The sequence below is a fragment of the Centroberyx gerrardi genome, chromosome 20 (assembly GCF_048128805.1).
Source record: "Centroberyx gerrardi isolate f3 chromosome 20, fCenGer3.hap1.cur.20231027, whole genome shotgun sequence".
NCBI classification, from domain to species: domain Eukaryota; kingdom Metazoa; phylum Chordata; class Actinopteri; order Beryciformes; family Berycidae; genus Centroberyx; species Centroberyx gerrardi.
In genome coordinates this window covers 10,037,834-10,050,085 of record NC_136016.1, presented here as the reverse complement: position 1 = coordinate 10,050,085, position 12,252 = coordinate 10,037,834, and the positions used below count along the sequence as shown (strand labels likewise).

At 44.6% G+C, this 12,252-nt stretch overlaps 1 protein-coding gene across 2 annotated transcripts in view; it reads left to right on the top strand.

Annotated features, from left to right (window-relative positions):
* The window catches only part of ttyh2 (tweety family member 2), a 50,551-nt gene that overhangs the window by 9,370 nt on the left and 28,929 nt on the right, over positions 1–12,252 (top strand). For both annotated transcript variants that reach the window (XM_071900662.2, XM_078290679.1), the window contains exons 2-3: positions 4,473–4,645; positions 11,610–11,721. In XM_071900662.2, the coding sequence (XP_071756763.2) occupies positions 4,473–4,645; positions 11,610–11,721 (285 nt within the window). The remainder of the gene's footprint in view (positions 1–4,472; positions 4,646–11,609; positions 11,722–12,252) is intronic.

Genomic DNA, 12,252 nt, shown 5'->3' with positions numbered 1-12,252 from the left:
GACCTGGGGGATTGTAAAACCACTCCCACAATGCCTTCTGGGTCATTTCTTCCCCAGGCTGTTACCGCATCATAATGATACTCCCTTTGTCCCATACCTCCTGGGTTCTGGGGTGTGTGTGTGTGTGTGTGTGTACGGGTGTGGGTGTGGGTCTCCTGTTGTGGCCTGTGGTATATTCACTTACAGTAGTAACACTAAGAAACAGAAACAGTTTATTCAGTCTGTCTTCTACACTATTCAAATAGAGGTCAGCCAATGCAGATTTTTGTTCTATTTTGAAAGAAAATGAATAACAAGTTTTGCAATGGCCACCTAGCAGTGTGTGTGTGTGTGTGTGTGTGTGTGTGTGTGTGTGAGAAGCCGATGGCTCAAAAGGGCGGTTTTAGCAACGATTTACCATCATAAATGCTGCTCTAGATATCACATCAGTAAGTTTGTTGAGTTCACTTGTATTGTGTGTCAGCACTTGAATTAGGCCATTAGTCATCCTTCGGGCCTGAGCTTATGTGATTTGTCTTGTCAAGCACGTGTGTGTTCATTTCTGTTCAACATTGGGATTCTTAAGTTTGCTCACTGTTTTGAAATCACGGCGTTATGCAGCGTTCCAGCCCGGGGCTAAGCCATTTACAATGCGCTTGTAATGGGAGAGAAATTGGGCCGTGCGCTGAGTAATGAGGAGGTTTTGTCTGTCTGAGGTAGCCGTGTGGATGAGGTAGCTCTCCCTTTGTCCTCCCATATCCTGCGCACACACACACACACTCACACACGCAAACATTTCTCATTCAGCCAATCTTTCCCCTCCTCCATCCCTCTTTTTTCCTCTTTCTTCTGTCTTCACGTCTTCCCCTCCACACCCCGCTGTTTCGCCGTTTTCATTACCTAGTATTCCCTCCGCCACTCTCTCCCAATGTCACTCTCTCTTTGTATCTCTCTCTCTTTCCCTTTCTCTCTCTCCCCCCCCCTCTACCCCGCCTCTCCCCCACTCTCTCAGGGATTGCCTTTCCGCTCAGCTAGATCTTCCTTCCTTCCTTTCCTCCGTCATTGCCTCCAGCCTCTTGCTCACCCCAGCCCCCGTCTAGGGACAAGAGAGAGGAAACAAAACAGAGGAGACAGTGGAGTGGGCCTCTGAGTTAGGAATGAGTAAGTAAGGAGGAGGGTGTTAACATGTTGAGCCTGCTTTTATGGGAAACTACTCAGGCCTAATTTAGGTAGGAGTTAAGTGGTCGGAGCTGCCAATTTGATTTTACAAAAGAGCGAATGCGTGTAGACTGTAGTCAGTGAAAGATAAATGGTGTTTTTAAACTTAATGGAAGGTCGGAGCACTTGGGAAGTGACGGCTCCGGCATGGAGTTGTGATGTGTGTGTGTGTATGCATGTGAGTATGCATGTGAGTGTGTGTGTGTGTGCATGTATCTGTGTGCGTCCTTCCACCGAATGGGCGCTACATAATTCAAAAGCCATTATTTTTGCACCCCACTCCTGAAAAGAAAGGACAGTAGCGAGAAAGAGAGTGAGAGACAAAATGAAAGTGGAGAGTGTTGTTTTGGCCATAAGTGCTTTAAAAGCAGTCTCTGAATCAGTGCTACCTGCTGCCAGGTGAAAAAAAAAATGTAATTTGACTTTCCTCTTGAACACCATGCATTTTTGAAATTTTACATGGGGTTTTGGAAAGGGTTTAGGGGCCCAAAGATCATGAAACCTAGCTCAGCTCAGTAGGTGAAACGAGAAAATAACGTAATTTTTTGAAGTTTGCGAAGTGGTTTTCATTCTGTCAGCAGCGACATGTGTAACTTATTCCTTTAATGGTCCATATAAGCTCTAAGGAGCCCCAGCCAGCTCCCTCGGTCCCTAACGTCACTGCGTACCATTTTCTTCTTTGCCCTCTTTCACTGCATTCCCTTCTTTCTCTGTTTTGCCTGGCTGCAGAGAAATCACGAGACAGAGGCACGGTAATTTAAGCAGGCCTGTCACATGCTGCTTAATTCAAATAGGCTGTGATAATTCCCCTTTTCACTCATCCTCCCGCCCCGCTGCAAGGGCACCAACTAACCTGCACGTTACCATAGCGATGAGAGTGTCTGGGGGGGCTTCTGTGTGTGTGTGGGTGTGGGTGAACGGTGTGTGCAGGAGGGGTATCCCCCTCTCCTCCATCTAACAAAATGAGGTTGTCCTCACGGTATCTCCCACCCATCCCCCACCCACACACACACACACACACACACACACACACACACACATACACACACACATCCCCATCTCATTTAATGTGTTCCCCTCAATTACATTGAAGACCCCCCTGCGCTCCGGTATACACCAACTCTCCCCACCCCACCCCCCTCCCTACCTTCAGATGAGACAAGGAGCTCACTCTCTCTCTCTCCCTCTCTCTCTCTCTCTTTCTCTCTCTCTCTCTCTCTCTCTCTCTCTCTCTCATTCATCACCTTGGTGCACACAGCCATCCATCTGTCTGAGCACACACACACACACACACACACAATCATATCGTTAACAGCCAGTGCTAAATGGCCGCTATTTTTTGACCTTCTTTCACCCATTTTATGGGGCGCTGGAGAATATGAGGAAGTTGAGTGGTCAATGACCGGTGCTTCTAACCTCTTATCTCTGTGATTGAGCCGACGCCCCTCTTAACACTTTCCTGTACAGATATTCATATATATATATATATATATATATATATATATATATAAATATTCCTGGATATTGATTTCACCAGATGAGGCCCTCTCTACACGAAAGGCATGTAGCCGTGAAATGGGACAAGATGAGACATTGCACCCCAACAGATGGAGCTGGGGAAGGATGGGGGAAGGAGGGGGGAGGAGGGGGGTAGAAAGGAGGGATGCTGCAGATAAGGGCTGTTTTGGGGGGGAAGGGAGCAAATGATGAAAGCAAAGAATCACGGTGCAAAAAGGAGTAAGGAATTATGATGACTAGCCAAGAAGTGGTGAATGTCACATGTAATGGTAAGGTCGAGGTCATGATATTGAACTCTCTATATGTATCTTTTATACTTGTATGTCTTTCTCTCAGGACATTTTAAGGGTTGGTTTGCAAAACTGAGAGGAGAGGGAGAGTATGTTTCGATGGTTCTACAGGATTTTGAGTAGATGGTTTACCAGGCTCTTTCACAGCCACCATTGACGTGATCCTGCAGATTCTTCCATTTTTGGATTTTAATCCCAGTACTAGACTTACGGGACAGATGACATCACAGCATGGGAACAGATGGCTCTGCACCAAAAAGATTTCAGACAAACTAAAAAGGAAGAGAAAGGAAAAAAAAAAAAAGAGGGACCGAGCTTGAATAAACCCATCTGCTCACAGATGAACACAGAATTTGTTTGAGACGGTTAGGACAGTCGTGATGCTATTTTTGTCACGACACTTCGTCTTTCACAGAAGGTGGGATGGGGCTAAAGGAGGAATAAGAGAGAGAGAGAGAGCGAGAGAGAGAGAGAGATGAGGAGGTGTCTGCTCTCCAGCTGGAGACAAGGGACGATGGGAAGGAGGATAAGATGCTCCCAGAATGCAGCTGGCCTTGTTTTTCTACCTTCTGGGGCTGGTTCAGACACACTCATATGGGCCACCTGGACACTCTGCACACTCCGTTTTCTGTGTCACATTACCGCACTAATCGCAGTAGCTGGCGAGGGGAATTTGAAATCATTAAGGTTGGAGTCACAGGATAGCTATTTAACACTATGATGCTGTGTGTCATGTACAGAGGCAGGGCTTCTCAAACTTGCTAATACCATTTTACTGTACATTCATCTGACAAACCATCTGAGATTTGATATTATACAGAATGGAAGCCTAATGAGTTAAAAGAATATGAGTTTTTGGGATATTGGCCCGTTGGTCTACTTACCTGTTAAGTGAACTGGACATATACACTATATACAGTATATAATCATTCAAATCATTTTTTTCATCCCTGGTAAATCATTTGGTCCAGTGCTTCATGCAAATACATTAGCATACTAGGCAATTAGCTAGCAGTACTTGTAGCAGCTCTAAAGCTAAATGATATGCGGCTAAGTCTGCTAGTATTAGTTTAGGAGATTGGTAAGATTTAGATTAATATGATACAAAAATAATGTACTGTTTTGAACTACCAGGAACCACTTTCCCTGGAAATTTCTCTCTTCCCATGAGACTTTGAGACTTCTTTTGTTTACATAGAAAGTGAAGGTGGTGGGTGGTGGGAGATTAGCTAAAAATCACTGTGCAGCGGATGAATACTATGTGGTTGCTCTCCTGAAATAGTTCCAAAAACAAACTATGGCAACAATTTATTCAATAACAGCTGCATGCCAGCTCGAAATAGCTTTTCATCTCAAAAAAATTGTGGGTAGGCTAAGTATTAAGAGATTTGATACCACTTCTTGTATCTTGCTCAGATGCAAGTGTCATGTCGTTTCCTTATGTCTCCCCCCTCTCTCCCTCTGTAGTCTCTCATATTCCTGGGCTGCGTGGCGGCTGCAGGCCTGGGCCTCAACCTGCTGTGCCTGGCCATCTACCTGAGCTGCCTGTGCTGCTGCCGCAAAGACGACGAGGAGGAGAGCAAGAGGCCCAACTCCTGCTGCGTCACCTGGTCCGCCGTCGCCGCCGGCCTCATTAGCTGGTGAGAGAGTCAGGACACAGGAGAGCTATGATGAATAACACGCTGTGTAAAGTGCACACACTCTCTGGCTGGCTGGCTGGCAGGCCGTCTATCTGTCTGTCTTTGTTTATGTCTGTCACTCTGTGTGTTTTCCCGCTTTCTTTATTGCTCTGTATTCCTAAAGGGGAGCTGTAACTGACATGCTGTTTTCACTGCACTAACTCTGTTTGTCTGTGTCTGTCTGTATTCTCGTTCTCTCTCGCTGTTTTCCCACAGGAGAGCCATAACTCATTAGTTGATTACAGTGCGTAGACTCTCTGTATGTTTGTCCAAATGTCTGTTTAACTGCCTGTCTGTCTGCTCTGGCTGTTAGTCTGTTTGTCTGTCTGTCTCTGTTTTCCCATTTGTATTCTCTCTAAGTGTTCTGGGTCTTTCTGGTCTGCCTGTCAGTCCACGTCCTTCTTGAAATATCCTGAGCTCAGTTGTGGTTTCAATTCTGCAAAGAGTTGCGGTTTGAGTTCGCAAATAGCAAAGGCGCAGCCAGTCCTCCCTGTCGTCTTTTATTTCTTCGCTCTCGATACGATCAGGCTTTGATCTGCCACATGGATGCAGTTGACGTACAGGATAGCATTGTCTTTGATAGCATCTTACCGCTGCCTCATTTTTGTCTGATATCTAACTTCAAACCGCACAGAAAATGTACAAAAGAGTGACAGCCACTGATGGAGTTGTCCCTGTCCCTCTGTCTGCGCTCACTTTTGTCTTTCAAAATAGACCCTTACGTCCTTGTATCAAGGAAACAAAGATTCAATTACAGTATGTCATAAAATTACCAACCCTCTGGGACCGGTGCAGCACAGTCAGCACTTACATCATCTGATAGTACCTATTAAGGCAGTGAACGAGATGTGCTCTCCTCGCAGAGTGGCTAATTGAATCTGTTAGCGAGAGGAGTGGACACTTGTTTCTCCCAATCCTGTGACAGTCATCTTCAGCGGCCGGTAGTTATTATTGAATTAGTCCTGCCTCGAGCGTTACCGTACGTCTCTCCCTTTTTAGACAAGGTTCATTGTTCGGATGGAACGCAGCGGCGTGATCACTGCTGAAAAAAACAGTGTACTATATGTAAGGCATGTACTATGTATTGTGGGATCCTGTACTGAGGGTTTGAATCCAGTCTGTGACTTTTGTTGCATCTCATCCCCGCTCTCTTTTTCATTGTTTTCATGCCACTGTCCACTGCATTATAATCTAATAAAGTGGAAATGTCTTAAAATAAGAAATACTTTTCAAGAAAATGCCTTATCCAGCAGTTTTTGAAGAAAAAATAAAGAAAAGAAAAGTGTATTTAACCCCTTCAGTTCAAAGCTGGATGATGCTGGCTGCTGAAAGCACAGTGATGAACGCTCTTCTATGTCAGATTCCCCCCTGAATCACAATTACGCCACTCGAAACCCAACAGTTACACACAAACTGTACATGACTCAGCATGATGTTAGACACATTTATTCGATGGCGTCGCTAATGGCATCTATTCCCAGCAAGTCAACCAGTCTTCATTACGTTACGTTTAATTATTTAGGCGCAGTTTCATGAAATGAAGAACGACTCAAAAGTGACAGCCCCTTCTCATATTAAAAATGTTTGTCACAAAATTAAACTGAGAAAAGTGATGCTAGCAAAAGAAAAATATGGTTTACTCAATAAATACTAAAAAGAAATGAAAGCAGGAATTTCAAACATGATCTAATTTACAGTTTTTTTTCTTAATATCTACACAAAACTAAATGGAACATGTTGAATTTACTGAACACGGATATTCTTACCTCTTTTGGGAGCATTTTGGGAAGCTGCATGCAAAGAAATATGAACTGGCCCAGGTGTGTTGAGTGCCTTCAACTTTGAATTGGCAGAATATTAACTAGAGATGTGCTGAATGAATCGCTCTCCTTCTTCCCTCGCTTTCATTTCCTCGATTTCCTTGATTTGTTGCTCTCTTCAACTGCATTTTGGATGTTCTTCTGTTTTCATCCTGTGCATATACCTAAAGTGATAGAGCTGTTCTCACACCTCACCCCTCCGCATCATCTCCTTCACCCTCCAAATAACATCAGATCCAGCAATACAACCATCTGTTCTGATAGTGACATTCCCACGTTAATGTGATGTAATTCTGCCTCTTCTGTGGCATTTCCTGCTTTATGCGGAGGCCTCTGTCATGTTATCCTTGGCCTTGGACCCCGTACAGCTGGCACCTAGAATGACTGTGGGAAATCAGATACTGTAGAAATGTGTCATGCATCCCAAAAGATGCTGCTCCTTTTTGTTTTGAAACTGTAGCGGCGCTCGATACTAATCCCATTACGCTGACCCGTTTTGGTCTGGAGCTGATTTAAAGGGCTTAAGAGGCCCGACTTGATAAGTTGTAAGACTTAATGTTGTGAGATGAATGATGTGGGAGGGAAAGATCCTCGGGGAAATCAACTCTCCTTCATCCGATTCCCAACTTTGATTATGCCAATCTGCTGCATGCGCCGGAGGACGGATGCGACTGACCCAGTGGATTCTGAACCAGACTTGGAAGTGAGGAAACTGGCCGCATTTATATCAGATCGATCCAGACTCTTTCCCCTCCTCTCACCCTCACCTTTCCCCACCTTTCCCTCTTCTTTCCTGCTTATCTCTCTGTACACCATCCTTCATTTCTCCTCCTACTTTTCCCCGTCATTCAGTTCTGTACATCCTTTTTTTTTTACCCTCTTCCTTCTGTTTTTGCTCTAAGTCTCGCCGCCCTCCGCTCTAATTATGTTTGACAGTGACTGTGGCTGATGTGTTGTGATGTCCATTCTAATTAACATCGGTGAAGCCAGAGCAGATGTCGCTGCTCTGTGGCTGCAGCCCTGCCCACGGTGTCGCACATTAGCTGTCTAATTATACTCCGCTGTAACTGACCGCGCTGCTCATGCCGAGGACACCTGGACTCTTACAAAGCCACTGATGGAGTTTTACCAGGGTTTAGTTTGGGTTGCTGTTCTTTCTCTAGAGCAAGGAAGTCTTGGATGTAAATACTCAAATCACCCTCCTTTGCAGTATGATGTGTATGATGTGTCAATTTACCTAACAATGGTCATGTAGGAGGATTGTGGGTCAAACATGGCTGTCATTTAAAACTGCAACAGCCAAACTGTAATACACTGCCATGACAGGTAGAGTCCAAGTTGTCCAAAACGTTTTTTTTTTTTTTTACTGTGTTTATTATTTGTTTTCATCCATGTTTTTCTTAATTAATGAAAAGATTTTTGCAGAAGTGATTTGGTTTTTCCAGGGTGTTGACAATATGTTGTTTATTTACATGTATCTGCTATAAAGGGCAGAGAGAGAGAGAGAAAGAGAAAGAGAGACAGAGATGGAGAGAGAGAGAGAGAAAGAGAAAGAAACAAAGAGAGAACCCACATGAGAGAGACAGAAACAAAAAGAAGCTCACATGTTATCAGTCAGCTCCACTGGATCCAACACAGAGATGTTTCGCCACACAAGCAGCTTTTTATAGAATACCTATCAGCAACAAAAGCATACCAGCAGCAGTGTTTTTACAGCCCTCATTCACTTTTTTGGGGGCATCTTTTTTTAGCGACTGACAAATATATAACTTTGTTTTTATTATATCTCAGGCCTCAAGGGAGTCAGGGTTATTTTGGACTCTTCTAACGCCAGAAATGGAGACCGGCGTATGAAAAATTCAGGAAGGAGCCAGTTGTGTTTTACAGTATAGTTCATAGAGCGTTTTTTTTTTTTTTTTTTTCAGTGGCCTTTGCAAAGACTTCAAGAGGGCAGAATAGAATACAAAAGTCATCTGTCTCATGTTGTCATGTCAGGATTCTCAGTGCTGCCATTTTGGGGCAAAATATCAAATATCAAAACATTTCCCAGTACATTTGTAATAGCCAAGGGCCTTTTTTTCTGCTGCAGGCTGAAGTTTTGGTTCCTCTCCAGATTTCCCCTTACTGTCTTTGTTTTCCTCTTTGTCATTTATCGACATGACAGTTTGGACTTTTGCTCAGTACATGCCTAGTCAAATCTGTGCTAGTCTTTCTCTTTGAATTAGACCATAGATATTTTAAGGAGCAGCACTAAGGGAACAGGGAGGACAGAGGGAGAGAGGGAGAGACAGAGATTCTCCCTATCTCTCTCTCTCTCTTTCTCTCTCTCTCCGTGCCTCTGTGTCCTTCCACTCCCCTTATATTTATTAGAATATTCTTCTAAAACATGTCTGCGTTGTTCAAAGGCGTCCACGTTTCTCCCGGCTACTTTTATCCAGTACATTTTCCTTCCTGGTTTCTCACTGTGTCGGTGGCATTAGAGAATCTGTTTAAACACACAGAGATGAAAGGAGAGCAACTCCCGTGGTGTGTTTTCTCTCTCCTAGGCAGTGTTTGTTGGTGGGGGGAAAATACAAAAAACATCCAATAGACAAGATTTATGTGCGTCATCATCAGTGGATTATTATTAACCGTGGGAGCTTGAGGCAAGCCGAATATTCCCCTTTTTTTTTGTTTTACTGCTGTTCGTCTGTCTTGCTCCGTTTGTCCCTCCGTCTTCCTCTCTACCTCTGTGTCATATCATCCATCCTAAACCCTCTGTCTACCTGTCTGCCTGCGTGCATGTCGGCCGGATCACTGTCAGTCTGCTTCTTTTGCTCTGTCTATATCTGTCACTTCCTCTCCCTCTCTCTTTCTCCCAGTTGATCATTTCATTTTCTCTCCTGTCTTTCATGTATCTCCTCCCTCCCTCCCTCCCTCATCTCTCCCTCATCTCTCCCTGAGGGATGTGTTTAAAAACTGCAGTGTGGGAGGTTTACCTGCAGGGGGTCCACTTAATGAGACTCTTCCCCCCTGTTGTACTAATTAGGAAAATAGCCCTCGTTGTTCCACAGACCGCCACACTGTTGCAGAGCGACCAAAGCGCTGCCAGACTCTCGAACTTTTGCGGGAGGCGTCGTTCACCGTGGATTTATTGCCTCTCTCCTCCTTATCCGGAACATCAGGGAGGAGTCCGGAGGAGCCAAGAGGTTAAAGAGAGCGCCCTGAGCCTCAATTATCTGCTCCTCACCTTCCCTTTGGTGCTGACCTGACCTGCGCCCGGCCTTCATCTGGCACTGGTTTTAAGACGGAAAGACAGCGGAAGTTGGCGGTTTACAGGTCTGATCTGTGGATGGGTGCGGCGATTAAAGATCAGGGGTTTAACTTCACAGTGGCTAAGATGTATTGATGCTTTACGGGGCTGTTAGGCAGTAGGAGGGTGTATGAATAAGTAAGAGAAGAGCCACCTGTACTCATAAAGCCTCGTAGAATTAGAGTCATCGGTAAGGTGATGGAATACTGATCCATAATAATTGATCAAGTCACATGACCATGCAGTATCTGCTCCATTCCAGGGACTCAAATGTGTCCCAGATCAGCACTGTTGGTAATGTTGTCACTTTGAATCTTTTACCTGTGTGACCTGTGAGTTTCAGCGCCTTACATCAGCTCAAGTCTTTGAAGCTGGGCGGCATCTCTATCTATCTACCAGGCCATTCTTGTCCAATGCCTTCAGAGTATTTTGTGCGACACTGCGCTGCCACAGAAATGCAGTTACTGTGGGATTTGTGCGGTGAGAGATAGTGTAGCCGGCTTCCAATCCCATCATATGGCAGCGCAGAGCGACGGCGCTCCAGGGGGAAGACTAATGCTTGCAGAAGCTCACAGAGACCGCTCAAGAGTTTGTGTATGTGTGTGTGTGTGTGTGTGTGTGTGAGTGTGTGTTTTCTTTTGTTGCTGATGCTCCAAATCAAGAACGTTGAAGTGTATCATTTTGTATCTCCGTTCCCACATGAGCCGCATCCTCCGGTTCATACATCGACTTTTTCATGTTTGCCAAATTCCTAATGTGAGCGAGCGTGTTTCTCTGCTCCTCTTCATATATCAGCTGTGATGTTTATTCTGCTGTTGCTGCACAGCCTCATTCACCTCAGAGAAGGACATTCGAGCCAATTAAATGCTTGGATGACTGAAGGAATCACTCAAATCATGTGTAAAAAATTATTCAAAATATGCGCACATTCCAAAACAAACTTTGTTGTCTAATTTGTCGTTAGAAGGCTTTTCTTTGCATAAACGAGCAAGGAAATTCAAACAATTGCTTATATAATTACATTGCTGTATATATATGTTCATTTTGCCAACATCACTCATACAAAGATTTTTTTCAATTACTGATCTTTTTTTTTCAAAGTATCACATTGTAAGTGTAAGTAAGAGAAAGAAGTCAGTCTATACATTTTTATGGAGGCTCTCCTGTTTTTCTCTTGACACACACACACACACACACACACACACACAGCACAAGCTCTGCCTTCCCAGTTCACGGTTCTTGTTGTTTGGCTGACTAAATGTCCCATGGTAGTAAACTTTTGAATGGACAGAGAGACTGACATTCCTCTGCCATCATGATTCAAGGATTAGTGCCTAGTGATGCATTCATTCCTGTCAGGGCTCGTCACAAAGCGCTCCATTACCTTTGTCATTTTTCCCATCTCCACAAGTCAGTGCTGATGGAGTAATTGATGGTGGCTCTTTATGATCTTGGCAAAACGCCCGTGTGAAAAGGAAGAGATGAAATATTCATAAACTGTTGTGTAGGTATTATACTGTATGTTATGCGTTGCTCCTAGTAGGGAGTGTATTTCTACTGTAGGATGACAACCTTGTTTCTCCAAAAGCCAGTGTTTTAGAAATGAAAGAAAAGCCTTATTTTTAGGTTGAGTCTGCCACGCTTTCAGCAATGGGTTTACAACAGACAATGGAAACTTTAAATTCTATGACAAAAAAGAGAAAGAGATCACTTTGGGCTCACAAGGTTTTCACTCCAAGCAGTGATGATGCTGTACCCTCCTCATTAATTTATCAAACGTTAACCTGTTCCTCCCTGCCTCGTCTCTTCGCAGCGCCGCGGTGGGTGTGGGTTTCTATGGCAACAGTGAGACCAACGACGGGGTGTACCAGTTGACCTACTCCCTGTACAACGCCAACCACACACTGGGAGGTGTGGATAGTCTGGTGGGTAACACACACACAACACACACTCGCACAATTAACTCTCTGCGCCATACCACTGCCACATGGTGAGCTACTGTTAAATGGGCAGAAAAAGGACTCATCAGGTCCCCTATACACACACACACACACTCACTCACACACATACACACACACACACCTCCTATTGGATTTCATTATATGTCATTTGATGTATGTGAAGACAGTGTTGGACATTTTCACAGTTTCATAATACATACAGTAGTAGATGGGACACGCACACACGCACACACACACACACACACACACACACACACACACACACTCACTCCACTCCGGATCAGGGTAGAAATGGAGGAGGGAAGCCCGGCAGGTCCAATTTAGCATGCCTCTAAATGTTTTTATACTGTTTTTATGACTTTTTACTGCTACAAATTTACCCCAACATCCCCCCCCCCCCCCCCCCCCCCCCCACACACACACACACACACACACACACACTCCCCACCCCACCTTCCCTGCCCCACCCTCTCCAAGCCCTCGAGGCCTCAACAG